The 27748-nt window shown below is 40.7% G+C and overlaps 2 protein-coding genes and 1 long non-coding RNA gene across 3 annotated transcripts in view; 2 read left to right on the plus strand and 1 right to left on the minus strand.

The window, feature by feature from the left end:
* On the minus strand, positions 1-12040 carry LOC119728300 (beta-1,3-glucosyltransferase-like). Its single transcript, XM_038200487.1, has 14 exons — positions 11905-12040; positions 11713-11780; positions 10982-11107; positions 10623-10699; positions 9387-9495; positions 8170-8306; positions 7509-7572; positions 6735-6932; positions 5896-5965; positions 5454-5567; positions 4218-4320; positions 3156-3281; positions 2207-2351; positions 1-928 (listed from the first exon to the last, which is right to left on the minus strand). The coding sequence occupies exons 1-14, from the start codon at positions 11942-11944 to the stop codon at positions 761-763; spliced, it is 1545 nt and encodes a 514-aa protein (XP_038056415.1). The 5' UTR covers positions 11945-12040; the 3' UTR covers positions 1-760.
* The window catches only part of LOC119728290, a 21294-nt gene continuing 5584 nt past the window's right edge, over positions 12039-27748 (plus strand). The window contains exons 1-13 of the mRNA XM_038200479.1: positions 12039-12153; positions 14096-14234; positions 14970-15230; positions 16266-16400; positions 17869-18098; positions 18307-18406; positions 18836-18913; positions 21041-21180; positions 21395-21463; positions 21953-22034; positions 23032-23134; positions 23974-24106; positions 25032-25115. Of these exons, the coding sequence (XP_038056407.1) occupies positions 12082-12153; positions 14096-14234; positions 14970-15230; positions 16266-16400; positions 17869-18098; positions 18307-18406; positions 18836-18913; positions 21041-21180; positions 21395-21463; positions 21953-22034; positions 23032-23134; positions 23974-24106; positions 25032-25115 (1626 nt within the window). The 5' untranslated portion in view covers positions 12039-12081. The remainder of the gene's footprint in view (positions 12154-14095; positions 14235-14969; positions 15231-16265; positions 16401-17868; positions 18099-18306; positions 18407-18835; positions 18914-21040; positions 21181-21394; positions 21464-21952; positions 22035-23031; positions 23135-23973; positions 24107-25031; positions 25116-27748) is intronic.
* LOC119728306 overlaps positions 26360-27748 on the plus strand; it is a 2351-nt gene continuing 962 nt past the window's right edge. Inside the window, exons 1-2 of the long non-coding RNA XR_005271036.1 lie at positions 26360-26562; positions 27538-27641. This is a non-coding gene — a long non-coding RNA (uncharacterized LOC119728306). The remainder of the gene's footprint in view (positions 26563-27537; positions 27642-27748) is intronic.

The following is a 27748-nucleotide window of genomic DNA, read 5'->3' on the forward strand; positions in this document are numbered from 1 at the left end:
GCAACTTGTCTGGAACTCTTCCTGGATATGAACGAGATGGGCCCTAAGGAAAACCTTTACTAACTAAGATTGACAAAAGTGAATTGGTATATTCTTATGTGCGCTACAAAGCTATTACTTTGAAGGAAAATAAAATGACTTGGATTGCAAACGTGGTTACTTGGCAAGATTTGTTTTGATATTCACAATTACTTTAAAAAGACAACATTCTTAATGGCAGCCATTTAGCACACACATATTATACTGAAGAGCTAGTTATCGGCATACAAATAAAATGTTTGAATAGTTGATGGGACTACACAGCAACAATTCGGGCGATTCACAATGCAGCGTGGGATATTTGAAATTCTTTTTATCAATATGGTGTTTTTTTCTGTAAGGCGGCAGAACGCTTTGCCCAATCTGTTTCAAATTAGCTCAAGTTGTCTAGTGACACTCATTCAAATGGGCCATGTTTTGTCGACCATTAACTTGAAAAATGGACTCTCCGAGGCAAACTCTTGGTGGCGCACTACATTGTGAATCACCGGAATTGAGGAAATTGGAAAATTCATTGCAGATGCATGAGGGCTACCTAAATTAGCACATTTTTACTTTTGCTAACAAAATAAATGAATTGGGATTGAATTTAAGCTAGAGAATTACTCCGTGTCCAAATTTCAGATTCTTCTTTAAAAATGGGTCTAGTTATAATGCTATCCTAGTAACCAAACTTTAATTGCAATCATCTCAATATGATAAGGACCAAGGGCACTGACCATCATAACTCCTCCCTCTCTCCCTGTGCCCCATGTGTTCTGGAGTCCACCTCATCAGCATGTTTGAACCAATCCCTGTAGACTGCCAGCGGGTCTGCATTCAGGTGCTTGTGGAAGGAGACAGGGGTCTGGTGCTGGAGGTAGCCTACTGCGTAGTCCGAGGGGCGGGCCTGGTGGTAGGGAATTCCATGAATATTGATAAGTACTGAATATTAATATGGTCATGAATATTGATGAAAACGACTAACACACCTATGGAATCTGCATTCAAAGTGACCCTCTAAGCAATGGCAATGCGAATTTGATGAAGGGCTTAATTTTCCATTCATTAGTGCATACCTACATTAGTAAAGCTTTATACTTGGTACTTTGTTAGTTTCCTCCTGAAACATCCTCTAGGGATCTTGACTAGGAGGTCACGGGGAGGTGTCGGCACCTAGGTCTCGTTCATGATGTGGTTGTAGTACTAGTAGTTGTCCCTAAAGGTCTTGTGCGTCATAGAGTCAGTGATGTGTTGGGGCAGGTCATTCCATAATTTAATGGTCCTTGGAAAAAAAGAATTCTTGAATGCAGTTGAGGATGTTTGTACTATGTTGAATTGGTTGTTGTTCCCCCTCCTGGATCTCTGCATTTTTGGTTGAAGACAGTCTGAAGCATGGATGGCAATGGTGTGAGTGATTATCTTGTAGAGTTGAGTCATCTGGTGGATTTCCCTTCTGTCAGTTAACTTCTCCCATCCATGAGACGATAACATGTTGGAGACATGTTATGTAGAGATTGAGATGTGAATACCTTAAAACCAAGATGGAACAAACCTGAAGACTTCACCCTAAAAGGGTCAGTTTTTTTGGGCCCATCTCACGGCTGAGGGGGGATCTGGCCCCCCCCCCCAGCCCTTTTAGTTCGCGCCAGAGGCCGTGATAACACGCACTGGCTGTTTTTGTGCACAGGCACGGCTGACAGGTTAAAACGTCAAAATTGCCTTGATTCGCCGCCAGGTGATGTCTAAACACACAAAGTCCATGTAGTCTGTGGAGGCAGACCGTGTGCTGACCGTTGTGTGGGCCGTTGTGCACGGCCTATTGTACAATTTATGCTCCAGTGCAAACCCCAGAGTATTGAAACATATGAGGTTTCGGCAAGAAGTATCTCACAAATACTGTTGAAATCACTCTTGCAAACCAGTATCTGTGGCGTTTGGATATCAGAAGTTGGCTGGAAAAATTTGCCTTTTGAAAATTTCAACATTTTTGGCAATAATAAACCCGGCGCTAAGTGGTTAAAGACAAAGTTTGTCTATGATTTGGCATAGGCTTCAGTTTCAAGATTTTAAGTCTTACTATGTGGGAGAGGTTCAAAATAGTGTCAATTTTCTTCTCTTTTGTTGAAAAGTCAAATTTTGTTACATGTACTATGTGTCAACTCCCAACCTCCTTCAACTGCCCTACCTGGTGAAAGAGTGGTGAATGGGTGATAGGCATGTCGTGTCGCTTGGTGCACATCCCAAATATCATGTCGTCAGGGTCTTCATCTTTGTTGCACTTGCAGCCGGTGGCTAGAAGTTGCTGTATACCAGCGCGACTGAAGATCATTCTGACGAGACAGAAATAGGAAAAAAGATGTTTTTCAAAATTTTTGGAAATGTAATGTTATAATGAATCTGGCTTATAACTTATTTGGCCCGGAATATTGACACTGGTGTAACTGTGTGCACGCTGTGTTACAGAAGCATACTTTCCATTGATTTTTCTTCCAAATTTTGTTTATACATCTAATAATTGGCCATTGCAGTTGATGGTTTACGTCATGAACAATGTAGACTACAAAAATAGTTCAAGAACTAGAACAACAAATTCCTATTTTGTGTGGACTTTTAAGTGACTCTATTAGCAGGGTATACTGCAGCGAAAAGTTGGGTGCCCGAAAGTATTTCACTTCTGTTGCAGTATTCTTGTATAACAAGATTATGCTCAGCACTTAATAATGAGATCAAATGCACAATTGACAGTTACACCCAAGAAAATGTGTTTTTCCAAAGGAAAAGAACAATTTTGGGAGGGTTTCGTCTCTGGGACATCACTTTCCATAGCGAACTGTCTGAAAACTTCTAACGTTCCCGTTGTGTATTGACTGTTTTCCCAAATGGGAAAAAATTGGTTTCTTAGTGAATGAGGTTGTTCTCAAGTTAGTATACGGGCCTCTAGACCAGCATTCTAATATGGGACCACCCAGCATTTCATGCTGTTCACAATGAAACAGCAACTATTTTTTTGAAATTGGAAAAAGCAGTGCTCCTGACAGAATGTTCCAAGCATTCCAAGTGTTTGGATACTCCTACAGTTCACAGATATGATGATACAGTTTAAAATAATACTCTTACAGTTATTTTAAACTTACCCACCACCCCCTGTGAGGTAGTCATAGCCCCAGCCCAGCTTGAGATGTCCGTAGCCATACCGCTCACCCAGAAATACCAGCTTCTTGGCATTGTAGCAAGATAAGAGTGCTCGCAATCTGGCTACACTGTAGCAGACAAAAAAGAAAAATGCAATTCTTATTCATGATGCTTGCTTACCGGAATTGTAAAAGACAACAACAATAATAATACCGGAGTCTTATATAGCGCACGTATCTACCAACAATTAGGTACTCAAGGCGCTGGAAATTATGTCTGTTATTAAAGACAGGTAAATGAAATTTATGAGAAATATGAGACCCATTATGTAGCACCTTACAAGGGTTTACAAGGTGCTGTGGCACAAATTGCAGCCACTGCCAGAAACACCGGGGCAAACCCCTTTTCTTAGCGATAAGTGTTACTGGGTTCTTTAACGTGCATTACACAACACATGGGACCAACGGCTTGACGTCCCATCCGAAGGACGAAGCAATAATGGTAAAGCGCCTTGCTCAAGAGCACAAGCACCATGTTCCCACGGTCAGGATTCGAACCCATGTACCACGGCACACGAGTCCAACACCGTAACCATTGGACCACAGCGCCCCACTAATGTTTAATACCATGTCAATGGTGGTGGTTTTTGTTGACATAGTGATTGTGATTACATTCTAAGGATGTGACTTTGCATTTAATTTTGTAAACGCTAGGAAATATTTTAAGAACTGATTCAACTTTTAGCCATTTTATGAAGGCAGCTGCCTGCCCATTATGTCTGCAGACCAGCAGTCATTGAAAAAATTTCAAAACTTCACTTTCTGTACCCCGAATATAATCAAGCACTGTGATACAGGTTTTGTAAATTAAATAAGTTTGAAAACGTCGTTGATTATTTGTGCTACGTAGGTTTAACTCAAACGAAGATCGCGTGAACGTAGGTCCCTTTTTACAATTCGGATTTTGGTTACACTTTTGCAAACAGATTTGTTTTTTCCCCTTCTTTTGAAGGTTTAAACGTGTGATTGTCACATCTTTATTACGTTAGTGATGAGGAGTCTTACCTGAGTATGGTATCATCATCAGCTACTACCAGCCAGGAGTACTTGAGGTATTCAGGCTTGGAGTTGAACATCTCAAAGATGGCAAACAGCTTGCCACAGTGTCCTGAAGTATATCAAATGGAGAATCATGTAATGTTTACGCCAGAGCCACCAAGAAATTTGCAGCTTTTTACACAACGTATGATATCTGCATTATCTGACCAAGTTATTATCAGTCAGTGACAAGTCAAATTACAAGTCACGGTAACAGAATCACGGAACAAAAATAAAATTCAACAAATAGTCGGTCACTTGACATGGATAACCTGTGATTGCGAGGACTTGAGATTTATGTGTGTGTTCAGGGTGGTCCAAAAAAACCTGTACACTTTTTCAGACGTAGATTTTTGGGAATTGGGGAGACATGTTAAAATTGTTTCAAGATATTCCTAAACTACAGCATCTTTGTGGTATATGATGAAAATGGCGCTGAAAATAAAGCCTAAATTAAAAAAAATGGCGATAGTTTAAAAAAAGATAGTCAAAAACCAGTTTATCCACACGCAAGTCTATAAGATATGGTCAACACAATAATAGTACTGTGCGCACAAAGAACTGCAATTATTGTAACTAGGTCTACATGACTGCCATAGACGTGGACAAACTAGTTTTTGACCATTCTTCTGTAAATAGCCGCTATTCCTTAACTTGAGCTTTATTTTCAACACCGTTTTAACCATATATACGACCCAGATCTTGTAGTTCAGGAATATCTTAAAACAATTTCTACATGTATGTCTCTTCAATTATAAAAAATCTGCCTCTGAAGTGATCAAGTTTTTCTTAATTAACAGGAACAAGTCTTGCCGGACCCCATCACTAAATCTTAGTTCGAGTTTACTCTGGGCAGTGCATAAGACATTCTTTATCTTTATTAACAGAAATTGGTCTAATAAGTGACCATGTATCGATTACACAAATTTCAGATTGGCATTCCAGAGTCACAAAGAGCCAATACTTTCCAAGATTTGGATTAAGATTGACGTATGAAACAATTGGGAGCAACGCACGAAAGACTGACTGTGGCAGGTGTTCCAAATGATTCCAGGTCTAGTCAGTGGAAAGTTTGACTGTCTGAAACCAAAACTATTTGGGACAACCTGAGTCACTGTACATACTGTTTGGTTCTGTTCGAATCTAGAAACAAGTATGAAACGGGTGTTATTTTAACATCAGACTTTTTGTGTGTTTACTTGCCTCTCTCAGTGTTGGGCACTCCGGAGGCAATGGTGGGTATGGTGTCGTCTTGGACGTCGCTGACAAAGACGATGTGGCTGGTATGCTTGCCCCAGGTTTGCTGTACGATGGGCACTGGAAAAAGAAACAAAACTAAGGAATTGACAGTTGTTGACAAAGAGACTACTAGTCCATTCATTTGTACTAGTACAGTGTTGAAGTGGAGTCAAACGTTAATCATAAGTCTTCCAGTCCCTAGTCAAGTCACACGCTATAGACCTCTCTCATAGACAGCCATCTTTGTAGGCAAATTACAACTGTGCGTCCAACCCCATCAGGTGCACATGCGCGCAGTGTGCAAAATGTTCTACACACGCGCGCATGTAGTCTCGGCCCAAGACGTCAGTGATCAAGAGCTATAGTTGCAGTATTATTTCATTTGTCTTTTTCTGTAATAAAATACCTCTGTCCTTGTGAAACTTCTTGCATGTCTTCACTGCAAACAGAATGTCTTCCTTGAGAACGGCCTCTGCCTGTACACATGAAAACACATTACAAGATGTGAAGTGCAATATTTTATCAATCTGGTAAAATCCCAAAACTGAACTGAAAAAAAAAACCCCCACAAATGTCGAGACCATTGTTTTAGTGAAGTTCTGCATGTAGCACTTTCAAAATCTAGGACATGAAAGCCCAATCCATAAGCTTTCTTTTAGTACAAGAATAATTCCAACCACTCATGTACTTTTCAAGTTACGGAATTTTAAACACAACCACCGTTTTAAAGTTCTGTTCACTGATCACAAGAAGGTAAGTGTTCTTTCAGCAAAACGAAAACAAAAAACACATAGGGATGTGTGTGAATTGTTTTCGTTTTGCTGAAAGAACACTTACCTTTTTTTGTGATCCGTGGAGAGAACTTTGAAATGGTGGTTGTGTTTAAAATTCCGCAACTTGAAAAGTACATAAGTGATTATAGCTGGCTTGCACCCCTTCACAGATGGGTAATCGATTGCAAACAAAATCTGGACTAACTTTGGTAAATTGGGGGCAGTATTTGAAATAAAATCAGTTTTTTTTCAACAATGGTCGGCCGACCATTGTTGGAAATTTATACAAAAATTCCATTTACTTTAAAATGACAGCACACCAGGTGCCATGATGTCACAAGATGTTTGAAATTATTATTCACTTACAGTTAAGTAAGGTATTGCATCATATTTGGGTAGTTTTGTTTTTTTATGATTGCAAATGTTATATATTACCTTTAACTGCAGCCTGATAGGCTATGACTGAACTTACACAAGTAGGTAGCCCCTTTGGGTGGGCGGAGACACACCCATCCTCCTCCTGGGGACCATCTCGTATTGCCTTGTTCAGTGCCTTTCTGATCTCACTGTCAGACCTGGGCGCAGGGTTCTCCTCAACATTTCCAGCACATAGGGCAGGCAGGGCTGTCAGTCGAGTGCCATTACCGTCATTCAATATGTAATAGGCCAACTGAAAAGGAAACAAGACATATCGGTCTACTCAATCATCTTGGAACTTGGAGGTAAAAGAAATTAGCCAAAAAAAATAAATAATAATAATCCATAAAAGTCTTTGAATTACGGAGTGAATGTTCCCGAAACTTCACACTTTCATTTTTAACAGGCTTGCTGTATTCTTAACCATGGGACACTGTCAAGGGCGGATCCAGGGGGGGGGGGGCCAAAGGGGGCCATGGCCCCCCCAAAACGAAACCAATTTTTTATAATTTTTTATATGACATCGCAATAAAGGCTGGCAATGAGTACACCACCATCTTTTCCTCAAAAAAACATTGGTTAAAGTGGTCAGAAATTGCCTCAGATCGCACCACAGAGCATCTAGAATCCAAACAATGTTCGGGGCTCTTAAGCGGGCCCCGAACCCCACGCCGTAATTTTTTTGACCCACTTTTTTGGGGGACCAAAATTTTTTGGCCCCCCAAAAAAATTGTGTTCTGGATCCGCCCTTGGACACTGTGACATATTTTGAAGGATTTATGACATCCACAAAAAAATATCCTGAGCCAGGTTATTCCAACTATTTTACCTCGTGTTTGACATCAATGGAGAAATCCATTCGATGCTCCTCGGTTTCCCATCTGTCGGCAAGGCTGTAAAAGGACAAAATACAACAGCGTTTGAGATCCTTACAGCTTTTTGTGTCCAGTTTTTTTCTCTGACGCAAAGACTTCAGGGGAAAAAAAATAATTGTTTACATAAACATTAACCCTCCCTCTCTGGCTGGCAATTTCAACAAGGCCAGCCCAGCAGTCAAAATAAATCAAGTGACTGTTTTTAACAGTTGAGTGCTCCCTGCCTTCATAAAGCAGGATTGACTGGCTGTGATTGTTATGAAACTTGAAATAGCTATGCTTTGACTGTAGGAGATTGATAAGCCAGCTGTGCCTACCAGTCACCTGCTTTTGTCTATTGATGGAATTTGACTGTCACAGTGCCTACAGGAAATATGACCTGACTGTTGGTGACTAGCCTGTGTAAAAGGCATCAGGGACCAAGATTGAAGTTTTGACTGTCTGTGACTGATCAAACAAAAGGTTAACATAAACGTTAACAGATTCTACTTTCAGGATGCCTTCTTTTTTTGGCCCGAACATTTCTGCACCCCAGAATTCCCTGATTAAGCACTTTTCTTGTATAAATGTGAAAGTCAGCAAAAGCAAAATTGATCTTGTTGTGATTTGAATTACCCGCGCAAAAGACCAGTACTGATCAGCCAGCCTGCCTCAAAGTCAGGGTAGGAGAACTTGGATGGGTCGTCATGGAAACGGTAGTGATGGATGACAGAGGCTGCTCGGTCTTGTAAAGCACGGCCTAAAAACCACTCCTGAGGATAACACAAAAATATAAGTTTAATTTCTGTTCACAGTTACAATGCTGCTTCAAAGACTTAAACATAAACTTAAATACTGTCAGATGGATTTCACCATTTTTTTTTTTAATGTATATTCCAAAGATAGATGAAGAAAGCTTCAATTGTGGGTTCACTCTGAATTATTATGGGATCACTCTCAGCATTTGCCTGTGATTTCACAAGCCAGTATAAACCCCTACGTTGTTCTGAGGGAGATGGTCCCGAAATTTAGTGTAGTTACATTTTTGTACATGTTCAGCAAAAGAAAAGTTCATGAAATGGCACCTCACATGTCCATCAATAAAAACTGTGATGCTTTAATTTGGCGGTTGACATTTGCAAAGTGTAGGCCTACTGTTCAGGAACAGAGCCAAACACTTAAAGCTATAGTCCATCATTTGCAGCCATCCGAAAAGTAACTGGCGTAATTATTGTTGAAAAACAAACTTGGTTGAAAGATAGTAAGGGAACTAAACTCCCTGTGAAATTATTCTTTCTGGGAAGCTGTCATTTTGAAGTAATCAACGAAAGAAGGCATTTCCAATGGTGATTCTTAAGAAGCACCGTAGGAAAATTTAAATTAGTAGTTCGTTTTGTTATTCAGTGCAGCGCGCACAAGTATTGGAACGACGCACACGCGTGCGCGGTTGTTGTAATTCGTCGGATCAGTGCGCGACGTCGCGTATAGCTGCAATTCAAAACAATTCAAAACATGATTCAGTAACTTTTGATTTGAAATTGAGATCTTAGAATGCTGTTTTTCTCGGAATGTACAGCTGAAGCTTAGCTGAAGCTTCATCAGGTTAGTTGCTCAGTATCCTTCATTAGATTTTGAACTCTTTTGTTGCTTCAAACGAACAAAATGCACAAATTACAAATGATGGACTGTAGCTTTAAAGACACCAAGCAGAGAAACATATCGTGGTATTAGTCCAACAACATAGAACTGATACAACCCAGATTCATAAAAAAATAATCCCTTAAAATTCAAAATTAAAATTTGGAAATCTTACAAAACCAGCAAAAGAATTCGAGAAAAAAGTGAATGAATACCTGCTGTGGATTATACTTGGTAAGAACTTGCAGCAGACCGTGGACGCTGACTCGTGTCTGTTCCTCACAGAAGAATAACCATTTGGCCTGGCCAAAATCCTCATTCAATCTTTACAAAATGGTTTGAAATATGAAACAAAAGTCTGTTGTGAGTTTACAGGGATGTAATCTTGATGAGAAAAAGGAAGTGGTGTATTCACCTATAGAAATTGCCCTGTGGAGACATTTACAATCTTTTGTTCCTATTATGCACACGTCTCCACAGGGTACCGTGTACCAGATCTGGAAATTTCTTTACAGACAATGCTACCTTTACGTGTATAAGACTGGACTGCACTGGACTTATTAGTCGATCTCTGCAAACACACTTGCTTATCTGTCTAACCTTATTTTGTAACATGCTACTGAGTGTTGCTTTGCATATTTAATTGCCAATTACATTCAATGTCTTTTTTTGCATTTTGATACGTTGACTATTGTTTTTGACCAGTTAAAAATTCCTGCCTGAGCAAAATAACCTGGGTGCTTAATAGCAGTTCTCTGAAATAAATTCCTGCCTGCATTGATTTCATTGAAATGATTTTTAAATGTTAAACCTGAAAATAAGGAGTCATCTTATTAACCCTCCTACTGTTTAAACAGTCACAGACTGTCAAAAATGCCATCCACTTCCCCTGCCATGCCTTTTACACGGGCTAGTCACCAACAGGCAGATCACATTTTTAAGCAAGAACTCTGAAAAGTCAAATTCAGCCAACAGACAAAAGCAGAAAACTAGTGGCACAGCTGGCTTATCAATCACCTACAGTCAAAGCACAGCTGTATCAAGTTAAATAAACAGTCACAGCCAGTCTGTCCTGCTTTATGTAGGCTGGGAGCTCTTTTTAAAACAGTCGGTTGATTGATTTTGAAAGGACAAGTTGGCACTATGTTTGCATAGGAGGGTTAGATGTCAGGGATCAGTTGTGGAAAAGTTGGTCAGCAATAAGCCCATTGAACTGAATTGGTCAATAGTTGCATGATTCTGAATAATTTTCCCAAAATCTCTGGGAGACGGGAATGTTTACAAACTGTTAACTTCATTTTGGGATGATTCTGGACATTGAGCAAGAAATCACCTGATACGACGAGCCTTCTGTGGATAAACTTGTGCTGCAGTTTATCCAAGATACTAAATGAGATGTGAGAACACTAGTCTTTTATGATATTTTCCAAGGAAAGGTCAATTAAACATACTTAGGTAATACAGGCAGAATTGTCCACACGCCGCTGAACTCATACTGTTGATGCAGTAAAAAAACTTGTGGGTTGCCCTGAAACAAGAAAGAAAGAACAATGCTTTAAACTTCCACACTTTGGAACTTTTTACAGTTGTGTAAATAAAAAAAAACCCGGAAACCTCTAGATTTTATCTGATGTTCAAATCAGGCAGGGAAACAAATCTGTGTTGTCTTTTGAAACTTTGGGAGGAAAATAATGGAGTTATGTTCCAATTTTAAAAAAATTCTGCCCATGTTTTGCATAATTTTTCTTCAACCGGAAGTTGACATCTGAATCATGTGAATCTAAGCCTGTGACCTGTGGTCAAGACTTACCAAATTCAAGATACGATACTGCTGTTCTATGTCTGCCTTGACTTGTTTAGCCCACTGATCGTGAGGACTTGCCTGCTGGCTACGAATAATAAACACAAGATCTTCCCCTGTGGTAGCATGATGTCCCTGAAAAATTACAAAGTATAAGTTTGCATTTAAGTCTGCAAGACAATTTTGACGTGAATCAGTGTACTTCAAATTCAGAACAAGTACTATTTTATAATCTGATAAAAAGATAATTTTCAAAATGTTCCATTAAACAGGAGGGGTGTAGGTGGTGAAAAGAAAGGGGGGGCATACTTGAAGGGATATCGAGGTCTAGGTTGAAAAAGGGGGGGGGGGGTTTGAGGGGGTTGGTTTAAAGGTTGGAATGGGGGAATTAATAAATGTAAATTGCAGATACCACATATTCGGAGGATTTTAAAACACAGTTGCTAATCTTCTGACCATGTAACCCATTATTAAGTTGCATATAATGGCATCAAGGGGCGAGGGAGGCTAGTAAAGGGGAGGCTAAGCAGGGGGGGGGGGGGGGGGGGGGCTAAGCCGGGGGGGGGGGTGCAGGACTTCCCACAATGATCTGGACACAAGAAAAGCAAAGATATAAATAAGACTAGGTTAGCATGACTGGGGGCCTACTTTGGTAACGAGTTTACAACATTGCGATTTTATTACTCATTTATTGAAACTGCAAACCCAGGCATGCGCCAGGCGACTGAAACAAGACTAACCTCTAAGTTCGGTTCAGCAACAGTCAAATCGCGGGGGAAATACGGATCAAAAGTTGCCGCAAAAACACCTTGAATAAATAAAAAATGAACAAATGTGTGAATCTAAATGAGAAAAAATACTCAAGCAATAGTTCTGTATGTCATCAGTATTGTAAAAATTGGTTGATTACAACTTATTTCACAATTTCTTACCCGTAATCAGACCGACGAATGCGACAATGGAGGCGGCCATGTTTTTGTTCGTCCCAATTTGATTACGCACGGTATTAAACGAGGACGTTCATTAGCTTAGATGTACCCCGAATTCCTCATTCGGCCAATAGAATTGTGTGTGCCATCGCGCTGACTTGGTTGGCAGGTGTAAACAACATGGCGGCTCCAGTGAAATCTGCTCATCCGCGCTGGTTGCTCGATTGTAAAAGTGAAATTGTACAGACAGATGTTAGTATATTTTGTTATTCAGATGTGCATTTGTACAAGTATCAATCTGAAATTGTTATCGTGTTGTAAAGATTGAAAATTTTTTCATGGTTTGCACTTTATTTTCAGTTAATATTTTGTCAAAAAATGAGATGATGATTTTGGTCAAGTCGCCCCACTGCCCATGCAAAAGGACCATGGACTGACACAGTCGCCCCAAAACCCATTCCTTTTACGCAACATTATTAATCATGGAATGTCGGACACTTCGCCCCATTTCCACGTCGCCCCATGTCACTTCGCCCCTAACCACTTCGCCCCATCCCCACTTCGCCCCATCCCCACATCGCCCCATCCCCACTTCGCCCAATCCCCACTTCGCCCCATCCCCACTTCGCCCCATCCCCACTTCGCCCCAGCCGTTACATGTAAAAAAAAAAATCTCATCTATTTTTTTGGCTTAAAAAAAAACTATTTCAATAGATTCACTAATTGCTAACCAACGGAAAGAATTAGCCCATCACCAAATGAACAATTCATAACCAACCTCTCAAGCTAGGCTCTCCCCTACCGAGAAAAAAGCTTGAAGTAAAAGATCCAACTTTGTTCCCAACCCGGCTATACCAACCCGTCTCCCACTTATCTGAGAACGACAATACCTTTGACATCCTAATTTCACTCTTGGAGGAACCAATCTCATCAATGAAGTTGTAAGTCTCACATATCAGACAAATTTTGACGGAACATTTTCCTCAAGGCAGTGAGTTCCTTTGAACTCACTGACCCATACCTACGGGATTCTTTTGAATCCAGCGGCTGATGATTTTATTTAAGCCATCATTTCTCTCATCTGTGTCTCGAGCACCTCATCAGAGAGTTTGTATTTTTCCTGAGTTTCTAGAATTGGGAGCATTCATTATCTGGGGTCTTTGGCAGTTTATTTGGTCTGCACCCCTAGCCTTCCCTTTTTTATACTACATGGGGCGAAGTGGGGATGGGGCGAAGTGGGGATGGGGCGAAGCGGGGATGGGGCGAAGTGGGGATGGGGCGAAGCGGAGATGGGGCGATGTGGGGATGGGGCGAAGTGGGGATGGGGCGAAGTGGTTAGGGGCGAAGTGACATGGGGCAACGTGGAAATGGGGCGAAGCGTCCGACACCCTTAATCATGTTAATGCTCGTACGTGTATAGGCCTATGACATAGTTTTGTATTGTTTACTTTGTACTAGCTTGAAACACATCAGGTAAAAACAAAGGCAGTGGAACCTTTTTTCAATTTTTGGGAGTGGCGATCGTGAAGTGTAGGGCCCCTGTTTTGTTTTGATCAAATTAGACTTTTAGAGTCAAAAATGTTTTTTATTGCTCAAAAATCACCTGTGAAATAAAAAACAGACTTTTATCAATTCTAATGATACCCATTTTGCAATTTTGAACAGATTCTTGGGGTAGAAATCACGATTTCCCTGCGCGGTTTGTACCTTGAGATTCAGTGCGCCGTGCGTGCTCACGGTACATCGCGCGGTGTTTGCCATCTTTATTTTCGGGTCGCGTGTTGTCGCTGCGCTGTCATCATCATTTTACCCCCAAATTTCCCTCAAAAAAATCAAAACCCTTCCCTCTATCTATGACATTCCTGTTTATTGAGAATGTCGCCAACTAGTTTGATAGGTCCGATAATTTTAAAGTGGATTTTGTTCCCTTATAGGAACCGGGCCCTAAACTACACGATCACCCCGGGAGTTTCCGTACTCTGCACTGGTTGAGAAGTAGGCCTAACGACTAGTCCGAGTAACTAGGACTCTACGAATCGCCTTTTTTTAACATTTGGACATGGTAGAGTCCTAGGTACATAACCATATTGCATTTCTGAAGGTGACAGTTTTCTTATGGATGAACATGCCATGGTGACAATAATATTAATAAGTATTTTGTTGACATTATGATTATTTTGCCCCGTATTTCTAGGAGTGGAAGGTCTTGACCGAGGAGCTGAACCAAGCCATTCAACAGCAACTGACTGAGAGCCACGTGTCAAAGTTCACTGACCTATCCGACCCAGAAAAACAGTTGTTTCTGGAAAGGGCTGCCAAGGCAATAAAAGAAGGTCAGATAGGCACTAAGAAGTGTATTAATAATATAATAACACCGGAGTCTTATAGCGCTCTTATCTACCAACAATTAGGTACTCAAGGCACTGGAAATTATGTCTATTAATAAAGAAACGTAATTAAAGTTTATGAGAAATATGAGACCCATTATGTAGCACCTTATAGGGGTTTACAAGGTGCTGCGGCGCATATTGCAGCCACTGCCAGAAACACCGGGGCAAACCCCTTCTCTTTATAGCAATAAGTGTTAATGCTCCTTAAAGTGCATTACACAACACACGGGACCTACGGCTTTACGTCCCATCCGAAGGACGGGACAGATGTTACAGATGTACTGTCAGTGTTTTGAGCAAAGTGAATTTTTGTTTAATGAATTTTTAAGTTGTATGGTTTGTGTGAAAAACAACAACTAAATACCCCCCCCCCCAGAAAACTGGAACTTCAGATTTTGTGTATGCATGAGTAGGAATATATTTCTTCCAGTGTTCTTTTCTCTAAATCAAGAATATGCTTTAATTTTTTTTTATATTTTACATTTTTCAAATCAAGTAGCTTTTTTGACACACCAGCTGAAAATAACACTTGTTTTCGTTCAGATTTTCTTTTCTCTATCCACACTTCTCCTCAGACTTTTCGCATACTTTTCCACATCCCGCTTGGGACATCTATCATAACATGTGACTATTTACTGCATCAATCATAACGTAATCTTAACTTTTTGTTTATCACAGGCGATGTTTTTCAAAACTTTAATCTGGCGGCATCCGATGCGCTTGACAAGCATCTCAGTAACCATGCCAACCAGCGGTTGCTAACGACATCGCCCCTGGAGACCAAGTCCGAGCTGGTATTGGACCAGGCTCGTGAGGGCGCTCTTGGGCTGCTTAAGAGCTGGCCTGGGAACAAGGCCAAGCTACGTCGGTTTTTCAACCAGGCGTTGCCGGACCGACTGAGGCAGATCGCATGGCGACTCTACCTCAGGAGCCCCAAGGGTGAGAGGTCAAAGCTGCCGAGCTTGCTCAATCAAAACGAGGACTAACATTGCTTAGGCCAAAAAAAATAATAGTTCTGCTTCCGGTTTCCCTATACCTACCCTATTCTGACAGCCCCTTAATTTATAAAAAAAATTTATGGGAAAAATGAGAAAAAACACCTAAAACTACCAATATCTACCTTTTACCCTTGACTACACGCAGATACCTCCATACGATCGTACACAAAAAAAATTTGCAAAAAAAAAAATTCCCTACCTACCTACCCTATTTTCGAATGCCATGTAATCTGAAGCAGAAGGATGGAAGGATAGGGTAAACACATTTTAATAGTTTGGAATAGCTCTATCAAAAAGAGGTCTATGATCACTAATTCAGCTATAATTGCCATTGGAAGGATGGAGGTTTTGACATGTAACCCACTTTCTTAAGCAAGGATAATGTTTTTCTGTGTAAAATTATAGGACACAGGCAGACAACGTTCATTCTGTTATAAAGGCAGGTTCATACTTCATGGTATGCGATGCGAACTTGACGTCACGAAGCATTCGCTACAAATTTCGCTGAAGTTGAATGTGTTAAATTTTTGCGAATTCGCAGCTCGAATACTCCCCCTTATGTCACAAATTCGCGTATCAACCCGCCTTAATGCAAACAAGTAAAAAAAATTCGGGGGGGGGGGGTGTTTGGGAAAAAGCAATAAGTGTCTGCTCCTACAATGAGAATTTATGTCATTAACATTTTAAATTAATAAATGTACTTTCTAAATTACAAAAGTAAAAAATTAATTGTTCATAACTGCCCCAGCTTTTTATGTACCGGATTGTATTTTAATCAGTCTAATTAAAAAAAAATAGGTTGTCAGTAGTACAATAATTTTGAAAAGCCAAAATGACGTACTCTCTGATTTGAGGTTGTTGTCACTTTTTATTGGAGAATTAACAAAAAAAATTGACTAAATATTGATCTGTCAAATGCACTCAACAGTGGTTTTCAGGGAGTAAAACACTTGTCTTGTTGCCGTTTTATCGTCAGTGAGGTCATTATATCTGGAGCAACTCAAGGCTGACCCTAGCAGCGTGATGTCCATACTTGACCTGGAGGTCATCCAGACCAGCGAAGCTCTCCTGATGAGAGAGCCCACTTTTCAGGAGCTCTCAAACAACACAGGTAGAGGCTGGATATCTAAGGTTGAATTCTACAGGGTGGTCAAACAAAAACCGGAAGGAAAGGCATACTTCCACTGCCATTAGACTCAAACCACCTCTACCAATTGATGGAGAAGCCTTTTAGAAGAATTGTGATACCAAAATATCCCGATTCGGTCCAGTTGTTTTTGCTGCATAGCTTATTTTGTGAAGGATACTTCTTTCATGTGGATATTTAATCTTACATCAGTTAAAATATAAGTCAAATTCCCGGGCGAGGTTTAGTAATTCATAGGGACAAAAATGCCCCCATCCTGCTTCACGAAATACGCTCTATAATAAAAACTACCGGACTGAATCGGGCGATTTTGGTTTCATTTTTCTTCTAAAAAGATTCTTTGATATATGTGGTTTTGAGTCTCAGGGTAGTGGAAGTACGAGTTTCAGATTTTTTTTACCACCCTGTATTATTGGATATTCTATAAAAATGTAGGGGTCCAAAGTGTGATATTTTCTCTGACCCAGTTACCTCTGTACTTTGTTGTTTGCCATTCAAGTATCATGAAGAATGACTTCAAAGGATTTTGTATTTGTTGGGTAGGTAGTTTGCTATTCATAATCACTCTTGGAGGACGACTGCATTAAGAAGTGCATCGGAATTATAAAATCATAGATGTCAGATGCAACAGGGACAGGAAAAAAGTGGACTCCAAATTTATAGAACGACCCTCATGTGAACAATGCTAACGTTTGCCAATTTTGGCAACATGATGTTGGACGGACTGTGCACCACCAATGTTGGTAAACATTTAGCAACATAGGCGAGCAATCTTCCTGAGTCGTTTGCTTATATTTTCCAAAATGCCTGACTCAATTGTGTCCTACACATGTAAATTTGAAGAAAAAACTTTCTTAATGACTAGAACCAATTTAATGTAATGACCTTTTTGCACTGGTTCACTTTCTGTAAATGGTATATAAAAATAAAAGTTATCCGAAAATAATAGGTTAGTATGTGAAATCCTTTGAGATGGAACCACTTTGACAGTGTTCAAGTTCATAACTTTCACATACTAGCCCATTAATTTTGATTACTTTTTTGGTACACCCTGTACATTAGGGCATACATATATCCCAACTTCATTTTGATACTGTGTGTCAAACAGTTGACAGTGTACACTATTTTGGTTAAGGTGTTGACAATATTTTTTTAATTTCCATCATGCACAATTATATAAGGGCCTCTACATTGAAAGGCCTGTTCAGTGTCCAAGGGAACGCAAATGCACATTTATGATGTCACATGATTGTCTTGGAACACATCTGAATTCCAGCGAATTTCGCCGTGAAGGTTTCATAACATCAAAATCGCTCTGCGTTCTCATTTGCGCCACGCATGAATCGGCCTGAACTCGGCAGTAAGCTCTCCTAGCAACTGACTCTCTTTGTATTGTTCTGTCACACGTTAACGCATTTTGTCTCCTGTCCAGATATTCTGCATGCAATGAAGGCCATACTATCCTACCACCACGTCTGCAAGAAGACTAAGACTAGCCTGATCGACACCGACTACATGTTGGTCATTCCTTTCCTGGTCAACTTGTTATCAACTACACGGCCAGAACAACTCGTGCTGGAGAGCACCCTGGCGCTACTGATCGAGCAGTACGCTACGTTCATGTCCAGCAGGCCAATCTACATGAGGGAGTCCTACGTGGAGGTGAGGCGGTTGTGTTCTGAATGATTGTCAGTGTTCCTTTTTTATATTTAATTTAAAGGGTTGCAAGTTTCAACAATGTTTATGATTTTTGTGTTGATTCTAATTTTCTTTTAATCTCCTCAAAAGAAATGTGTATTATAGTTACTGTGATGTTGTAATTACCCTTGTCCCTAAGAAACCAACATATTGAATTTTGACAACTTTGCAGGATTTTCAGGAGAGCATGGAGTCATTTGCAAACAGGATTGCGGGGATGCTGCAAGAAAAAGATGAGGCGCTTACGCAACACTTGCAACGAGTATTCAGTGGTGAGCCTCACGCGGCATAACACTTCTGCCTTTTTTCGTTTTATTTTGTGTATTTTAAAATTTATTTTCAATATTTTTTTCAGCTGTAGCAGTTGCCATATTATTGCCTACATTATTTTTTTCGAAGTTAGCTAGAAACCACATAGCTCTCTGAATGATGTCTGTTTGCTATTTCCCAGTTTGCAACCTTGCTAATGTTGTTAGCATCATGACTCAGTTGGGCATATATACAGGTTGATGGCTTCTGATAAGCCCCCCTTGAACAAAGACATTGACGAAATGTGGAACTGCCAACATAGGGCTGGATAGCTCAGTTGGTAGAGCACCGGAACGGCAATCCGGAGGTCGCAGGTTCAAACCCCACTACAGTCAATTTCTTGTTCAACCCTAAAATAACGTTTTGTCTTTTCTACTTGATTTGAATCGCAGGTCACTTTGCGTGGTCATCTGCAGTTGTTCAAGGCATCAAGCCTCTAATCAGGCCAATGGTTAGATGTCTTTTTGTTGGTAAGTAAAAAAAAAAGCGAATTAGCCCAAATTGTGCTTGAAACCTTTCGTGCAGAAAGTTGATGTTGAATGCTGTCTGGAAATTTCACACAAAAATTGAGATTGGGTGTATGGAGTGCAAATGGAAATAGAAGTGAAAAACTGTTAAAGATATTGTCCATCATTTGTTATTTGTACATTTTGTTCGTTTGAAGCAACAAAAGTGCTCAAAATCTAAAGAAGGGTACTGAACAACTAACTTGATGAAGTTTCAGCTCAGCGTCAGCTGTATATTTCGAGAAAAACAGCATTCTAGGATCTCAATTTCAAATCAAAAGTTGCTGAATCGTGTTTTGAATTGGGCCTGAATTCAGCGTCGGAGACACGTTCTCACTGAGCCGATTGCAGCTGCGCGATGTCGCGCACTGATCCGACGAATCATAGCAACCGCGTGCACGTGTGCGTCGTGTCAACGCTTGCGCGTGCTTCGCCGAATAAAAAAAACGAACTACTAACGGAAATTTCCAATGGTGAGTCTTAAAGACGCACCGTTGGAAAGGCCTTTTTTCGTTGATTTCTTCAAAATGACAGCATGCCATAAAGAATAATTTCACAGGGAGTTTAGTCCCCTTACTATCTTTCAACCTAGTATGTTTTTCAACAATTATTACGTCAGTTACTTTTTGGATGGCTGCAAATAACGGACTACAGCTTTAAATTGTTGAAAAACATATTATATTTAGTAATGATAAAACCAGAGTTGTAATGAGTCACTGTTTTTTGTTGAGTCATTTTTAAAGTAGTGGCTCAAGTCATTAGGTCAAGAAGGTCGAGTCGAGTTGAGTCGAGTCACAGTGTGCAGTCGAGTCGAGTCGAGTCTGGTCAAATATTTAGCTCAAACACTATATAACAAATAAAGACAAGAGAGAAAGTCATTTGTATCACTAACAGTTAACAAGAAGTGAAACGTCGGCCTTATAGGCTGGTTTGGCTTCGATTTTGGCTTGGAAATATTTCCCCCCAAGTTTTGCATATATTTTTGGGACTTGAGTCTTATTAGCCTTCGCTTGGGTCAAGTCTTCTGATGAGGGACTCGAGTCAAGTCGAGTCATGTGCTCACAGTGACTCGAGTGAGTCAAGTCATTTACCCATAGGGACTCGAGTCAATATTTTTGGTTTTGAATGTTGACATAGCTGCCAACTGTTACGAATTTTTCGTAATTATTACGAATTGTTTGTTAAATTACGAAAATACGATATGCCACTAAAACATTACGAATTTCCCATTTTCTACCTAACGAAAAAAAAATACTTGTAAAGTATCGTTTTTGACCGAAAACTTCTGGCGAAATGTCGCGATAATGGATGGACTGGTGACAAGTCTAATAAGAATGCAGTCAAGCACCTGATAGACATCAATGCAGTGTGCGCAGTGGAGTACTTGAGGACCAGACTAAAACTATTTGTCAATGGTGTGTCATTTGTGTGCTGCATCTCGTGGATGTGTGGTTGTGTGTACTGTATGTGAATTGTGAGTACTTTTCAGTGACGATCGTGAGCACATTTGGTCGCTTTTTGCTGGGATGAGTCTATCAGTGCGAGATTTTAATCATGGAATTTAATAGGATTATGGTTGGAATAATTGGTAATAGAGTTTGAGTTTGTCACAACGTCCAGAAAAGATAAATCAGCATGCGTTTGCAAGGAATGTTGACGGGATATTTCTATTGCATACGGTGGCCCTAAATCAACGTGTGTAAACATTGATACGAACTCGAAACTCCACATCGATAACATGCATCTCAAAAAATATGCGCACGTTATTATTGTTAATAATTATTTGACTTCAACAAACAAATACAGACATTGAAACAAACTAAATTTAAAAAAAAAAATATTTTTTTTTTTTTATTTTTTTAATTATTTTTTAAAATTATCTTTTGGCCTCCAGTACATTATTATTCACAACAAGAAGGGTATGCACATGTATGTGTACATGTAAACCATGTATCTGTAATCGATGTTGGTAAAGCTTTTGATAAAACGAGCAGTTGAAAATGACCACGCGGGTTGATTACTAATTGGGATTTTGAAAAGTTGGCAGCTATGTGTTGATGTAAGCCTATTGTTTGCTTTGATGTTTTCCAGGCTACCTAAGTCTGGACGCCGTCATGTACGTATGGGATCAGTACATCATCGGCTTGGATGCACCAGACTATGACATCATACCTAGCATGGCAGTCAGTGTCTTGATTTTGCTGAGGAAGTACCTCCTGCAATGTGATAGTGTAAGTCTTTGCTCACTAGCAGAACATTTTGTTTGAACGTGGAAGTAAAGTTTGTTGGACTTGTTTTAGAAAGAAGAATTTTCATTTCGAGATATACCATCAGACAGACGCATTCAGTTTTTTCTATTTTGCCAAATGAAAGAAAATGTTCCTGCAACTTAAATATCATTGAATTTACCAGATTTAGAAAAAATTCTGAAATTTGTCTTTGCAGTTGCCCGAGATGGAACACACTCTTAAGAAAAATGCTGTGAAATTGACTAAAGATGAACTTATGTATGAGGTAAGCGGAATGTATTTTTTTTAACGTTGTTAATCGAATCTGAAAAGTATTGGCCTTCTAGCAGATAACTGAAAACTTATCTATGGGCTCCGTGCGACGACAAAGAGGGCGCCCTTTTACCTAGCAACGACGTCCCATGGGCAGGACATTTCGCTGGTTGACGCGCACCGTTCCTTGTGTGTGACGCACGTACATCAGGGGATTTGTTCTATGTAGGCCTACACGCAGTGGCCGCGCTGCACTTCGCGGCAATTGAATTACAGTCAGGCAAGATGGCGTCGGTCGGTCACCCCCAACTGTTCCTTCTTTGCCGGTGAGGGGGTACTTGTGAATGGAGCGGATAAGATATCAGTTTTGGCTTGACTGTGCATTTTCTTGACAAATACTGAATTCGAATTCAACTTCATTAACTCGTGATAGTAAAGACATGAATATTTCTGACATTTTTGAATTTTTCAATTACATTGTCTGTTTTACCTGCATCTTTAGATCAGCTATCATTTCTACCAGGTTCTACATATTCAGCTAAACAGCGGGCGAGGTGCGATGCCAGTACTGGACCCTACCCAAGGTGAAATAATTGCAAATGAGACTAAGGCCAAGTCCCACCAGGCAATATTTACAGCCAACCTGGACACACTACCTAATGAACTGCCTAAAGCATGAAGTACGCACGACAAATTTGATTCTGAATGTGCGCAAAGCCATAGCGTCTTCGCGTGAGCGTCATGCGTCGTCGGCAATGTGTTCGGAGGTCTCTGCCAGTGGTCTCCCCCAACTCTCCCTTTCTTACCGTTGAGGGAGTACTTGTGCACGGAGCCCAATGTAAAAATACCTCAGTGTCATTTTCTTCTCAGCGATTTCCTGGACAAGATGCCTAAGTAAACCACCTTGTGTGACACGTCCGTAAGATTTAAGAGTAGAAAGAAAAAGTCGGTACCCTGCCATGGTCTCGTGGTCTGGAGCATTGAATTTGTGGTCTGCATGTATTTCTGCAGGTTGTGGGTGCGAGTCCAGCCTGGGGTTTTGGTGGGTGTGCCTTTGGGCAAGGCACTTTGTCACTCCAGTATTTTTTGTTGGGGGGCACATCCGTCCTGAAATGTCGACGCTTCTTTTTTCACCGGACACTTGGCCTCCGTAAAATCAAATAGTGGGTGGGTGGGGGGGGGGGGGGGGGTAATCATCTTCCAAAATAGAGGGCACTCTTCAAAACCAGTCATGGGAAATGGTTACTGAAATGGTTACTGAAAACAAATTATCCAGTTAGGTCCAGTTTTGTTTTCATCTCGAGGGGGCACATATATGCTCGAGGGGGCACATTTATGTCCGTAAGAGGGGCATTTGTGTAAATTTGTGGGGGGGGGGGGGGGAAGTGCCCGGTTCCGCCGCCCCTGAGCTTAGTTGTTATGAACCCTAATCAAGCGTTTGAGCAATTTTATTGCTTCAAACCCCCCCCCCCCCACATAACAACAACAATAACAGATACACCAAAAACAAATGATCCTACGCACCTGTAAGTTTAAGTTTTCCCATGAAATAGATGTGACTTATATCGTTGTTGATTGCAGTCGCCATGCCCTGGGAACATTGGCACCATGAGATGCTGCCACAGCGAACGACAGCCCAAGACAGAAGACAAGACAGAAACTACAGAGAAGACCAGAGACAGAGGTAGGCAGGCCTCCACTCGCCTCCACTCACACTCCCAAGAACCTCCTCATTCCGATTCTCCAACATCTTGTTAATCCCAAGTATTATTTATCACAAGCATACTCACAGAGTGCAGATGCCTAATAATAATAATAATAATAATAATGAAGATTGATAAAGCGCACATATCCACCTATTAAGGCGCTATAAACACAATTAATCCAATTTACTAAAAAAATAAACATATACCACTAGAGAGAAACAAAAAAAATAAAAATTACACAGATGCTGAAATGGAGCTGGTACCTAGGTGCATTCCTCCCTTGTGAACAACATGAACGTCGGCCTACATCGCCAGGCATCTCCAATTCAGATGTAGACATGAAGATGTGGCGAATGCACACCGACGCCCACGCCGCTCATGTGATCGGAATGCACCTAGCTCAGATAACAAACAGAATGAATTAAGCAAAAGCCAGAGTCATCAGATGTGTTTTGAGGGATGCTTGGAAGGAAAAATGGAATCAGATGTCCTAATGTGTATTGGTAGCTGGTTCCACAGGTGAGGCGCTGTTGCTGAAAAGGATCTATCCCCCCATGAGCGGTGTGATATGGGTTCATGGAGTAAACATTTATTACTTGATCGGAGCGTGCGTGGTGGATTGTATTGTGAGAGGAGGTCAGTGATGTAAGCGGGGGCTTTGCCATTGAGAGCTTTGTAGACGATGAACAAGAGCTTGTAGATTATTCTATAAGAAACTGGTAGCCAGTGGAGATTTTTGAGAACAGGTGTGATGAGAGGTGCAGCTACACATTATTTTGATAACCACATCTTTGTTTTTTGCTTTTTTTACAACCAGGGATAGAGATGTTGAGAGGGATGAGGCGAGGAAGATGAGATGGCAGGAAGAGGAAGACAGAATGAAGCAAAGAGAACGCTTGGAGAAGAATGCCAGAGATGAACAGCAAAGACTCAAAGATCTCCTTGAGCAGGTAATAATATAACAATTGTTGACTGCTGTGATGTGGGATATGACGTTTTGAACACCCGAGGGCGCATAGCACCCGAGGCGAAAAATTTATCTTTTTTCCATTGAAAATTTGACAACTAAAAACCTTTTTGGACGTTTGCAAACCTCTGAAAAAAGGGTTTTGTTTTGGGTACAAACGATCCGTTTTGCGAGCAGACTGGCTCCCGGTCCGTACATTATTGAAACTGATTGTAGGGTAGGAACCAGCCTACCTCATAAGAATGGGTTTTTTTGTCTGGCAGCCAATAACTCGAAATTGTAAAGTTATAATTCAATAACTAAACGTAGGTTAATTCTTTTTGTAGTGCTTGAAAATTGCAATTTAGCAAAGGAATTTTTTTTTTTCGGGGGGGGGGGGGGGGATAAACTCAAAAACAGCACACGGAATGCATCAAGGGCGGATCTAGAACACAATTTGGGGGGGGGCCCCAACCCCAAAAGTGGGTCAAAAAATTACGGCGAGGGGTTTGGGGCCCGCTTAAGGACCCGGAATTTTTTTGGATTCTAGTTGCAACTGTGGTGCGATCTGAGGCGATTTTTGACCACTTTAACTAATTTATTTTTGAGGTAAAGATGGTGGTGTACGCAGTGCCTGCCTTTATTGCGACGTCACTTTTATGACGTCACTTTATGCGACATTTTTTTTTGGGGGGGAGGCATGGTCCCCGTTGCCCCCCCCCCTCCTTGGATCCACCCTTGGAATGCATCCTTAAAGCTTTGGGCAAAGCATACTGTCTGAAACAAAGAGTTTCCCAGTTCTTTTGAGAATCGTACAAACCCACAAAAGATATTCACTTCCACACGTATTGCTTACAGTATTATTGTAAATTGATTGCAGCCAGTGCATTGTGGTCATAGTTCTCAATTTTTTTTTCATTCTGTGACAGGAAAGACAAAGCAAAGCAAAGGCCGAGAAGAAAGCCGAGGCTGAAATTGATCAGCTGAAGCAAGAAATTGAAAGACTGAAGCAGGTAGGACTATTCCAAAGATCTATTCCTCTGCTTAACTGATTTGTCAGAGGAGGCGGACACAGTTTATTCATTATTCTACCACCTAACCCCCCCCCCCAATCTTTGGTTTATTGCTAGGGATCACGCCCATGATCAGTCCTCTCTGAGTGATCCCCGTTTGCTATTTCCAAGGTTTGCAGCATTGCTGATGTTGCTAGCATCGTGACTTTGGGTGTGATCCTAGGCTACATTGCATACACAGGTTTTATCGCTTCTGAGTTGCGTCCCTTGAAAAAAAGACATTGACAAAATGGGGAACTGACAACGTAGGGCTGGATAGCTCAGTTGGTAGGGCACCGGTAGGCATTCCAGAGGTCGCAGGTTTAAACCTAGTCTATGTAATAGACCCTTGCGAACTATAATATGTGAGCTGATTCGGCGATTAATTGTGAAAAAAAGACTGCATCTTGACCTCGACTTTCTGACAATTCAGTGGGCGCTTTCCATACCTGGTCTCGTCTTGGATATCTATAAATAAAACCTAGACACGACAAATTTTTTCTTTTTTACGCTGTGAGTTGAGCAAAAAGTCATGCGCTCTGTAACGATATGTTACACGATACGCCAGGCAATAATAGAGCCGGCCAATCACGGTCGTGTATAGGTTTCGTAGATCTATGCGTGCCCGGCCGTTGTTGTATTTCAAAAAACACTGCATCCGAATCGACCAATCACAATCTAAGTCCAGATTTGGGAATGAAATGACGTCATGATTTAGTAAAGTCGATTCAGATAGGCTGGCGTGCGGAGTCGCATAAATTTGCATTCTTAGATATATCAGACGGTGGACCGGAGACATGGCTCCGTGGACAACGGATGATACTCCGACTATAGACCAAGATGCATGGCCGATTATCTTGCAGGTTCGCGACGCATACCACAAATCTAAGCAAATTGTACTTTAAACTACTCAGGAAGCTGTTGGGATGCCCACATATAAAATCCACCGTTGATCCGTGACCCAAAACGGTACCAAAATCGCGATTTAAAGTTCAGATTTCCTCCGTTTCGGCGCAAAAAATGCCGAGTGAAGAATTACGTCATTATTTTCCAACGACCAATCAGCGAGGCCCTTCTGTCGCGGTGCGGTGAATGGACCAATAGCGGGCGCCGTAAGTAAGAGCATGCGCATGCGCGTTAGCACTACTAGACAACAAGATGGCGGCCGCCATGAGCTCCTCGGACGACGGCGATTCGGACGAGCGATTCATCGTTCTTCGAGACAAGGTGGATAAAATTACTTGCTTGTGCTGGTAGTCAGAAGAGTGTGTGGTGATCAACACATGCAGAAATCGTGGAAAAAGCGGAGAAGTTCATCGGCATGCATGTGCACTGATCGCACTGATGCAGCACTCTCGTGCATAGAAGGAGAGAATTTCGGAAGGGGATACCGGAATCATCGGCCTACGTTAGTTCGTATCATTATTCTTGCCTTGAACTTAGTTATAAGAAGCTGTTGGATTCAAAATATTTCAGAATATTTTTTTCTACAACCTAGATTCATATGATGTGTGATTTGTTTTGTAAAACATGTTTCTAGTAATATTTAGTAGACCATCTGCATGACCTGACCGTCCATTGTTGACAGCATGATCTGATGATCATGGTTGGCAAGGTTAGGAAAAGCCACACAGATCAAAGAATTTTTTCCCCCTCACTCAAATATAGGATTTTAAGACTAGGAAGAGACTCTTACATTACACTACAGAACATTTTATATTGAGTAGGCCTATGCTCCCTGAACTTGGCGACTGTGTATAGAACGGCCGGTTCCCTTGATTTAAAAAATAAAGAGAACAAAATCCACTTTGACTTTATACTTGGCATCATTGGGGATTCGATTGTGTAGTATGTTGTGGGTCTACCATTCAATTTAAGCCACAATTTGTTCGGTAATAATTTATAATTATCTAAGTACGAAGTCGTTAAAACCAACATTGGCCATTCTTTAAGCTGGCAGCTCATAGCGTCCTCATTTCAACTGTACTTTTATTTCCTTGCTATTTTCTTTCTAGAAAGTATAATATAATAAAAAAATAATGAGAATCTGCCCACTTCTCTAAATGTCAAGCCCTCACTGTCAATATATTTAGATTTTAGATTTTCCCTTTTTTTTTCCATTTTTAGTTTTTTCCCCCCCGATCACTACATGTGAAGAATAGTATACGGATAATAAATGTTTGTACCTGAAGGTGCCATGGTGTAAATATTTTCCTAAGTTGGATGATAGAATGTTCCATTCTATGAGGTGAAGCTGAGTTGAATGGAACATTTCTCTTTGACCCGTAATTCTCCAATCAACTGACAAAGATTTACATTGTGAAATAATTGAAATGAGAGCAATGAGTGATATTTTAAAAACATTTTTTTCAATTTCAGGCAGGCATTTGGATACCATCAACACATTCAGCAGTGCTACAAACGTATCTGTTTCCAGGATAGACCGTGCAGAAAGACTTGCAAAGAAACAGCAACATGAAAGTCAAGGTATTTTTGCCTTTTTTTCTAAGGAGTCACATGAGCACACTCACTTGAAAAATATAACATGCCTAAAGCAGGGGCTGGTTGGAGATAGAGCCATCCTCTACACAACT

Source organism: Patiria miniata, unplaced genomic scaffold, assembly GCF_015706575.1.
Source record: "Patiria miniata isolate m_02_andy unplaced genomic scaffold, ASM1570657v1 HiC_scaffold_1, whole genome shotgun sequence".
Lineage (NCBI taxonomy): Eukaryota > Metazoa > Echinodermata > Asteroidea > Valvatida > Asterinidae > Patiria > Patiria miniata.

Bases quoted from the DNA above. Each gene is read 5' to 3' on its own strand.
- LOC119728300 (XM_038200487.1), bottom strand. From the start codon at position 11,944: ATGGCCGCCTCCATTGTCGCATTCGTCGGTCTGATTACGG. The intron at 11,781-11,904 runs GTAAGAAATTGT...TATTTATTCAAG, and splicing joins ATTCGTCGGTCTGATTACGG to GTGTTTTTGCGGCAACTTTT. The intron at 9,496-10,622 runs GTATGTTTAATT...CATTTTGTAAAG, and splicing joins ATTCTGCCTGTATTACCTAA to ATTGAATGAGGATTTTGGCC.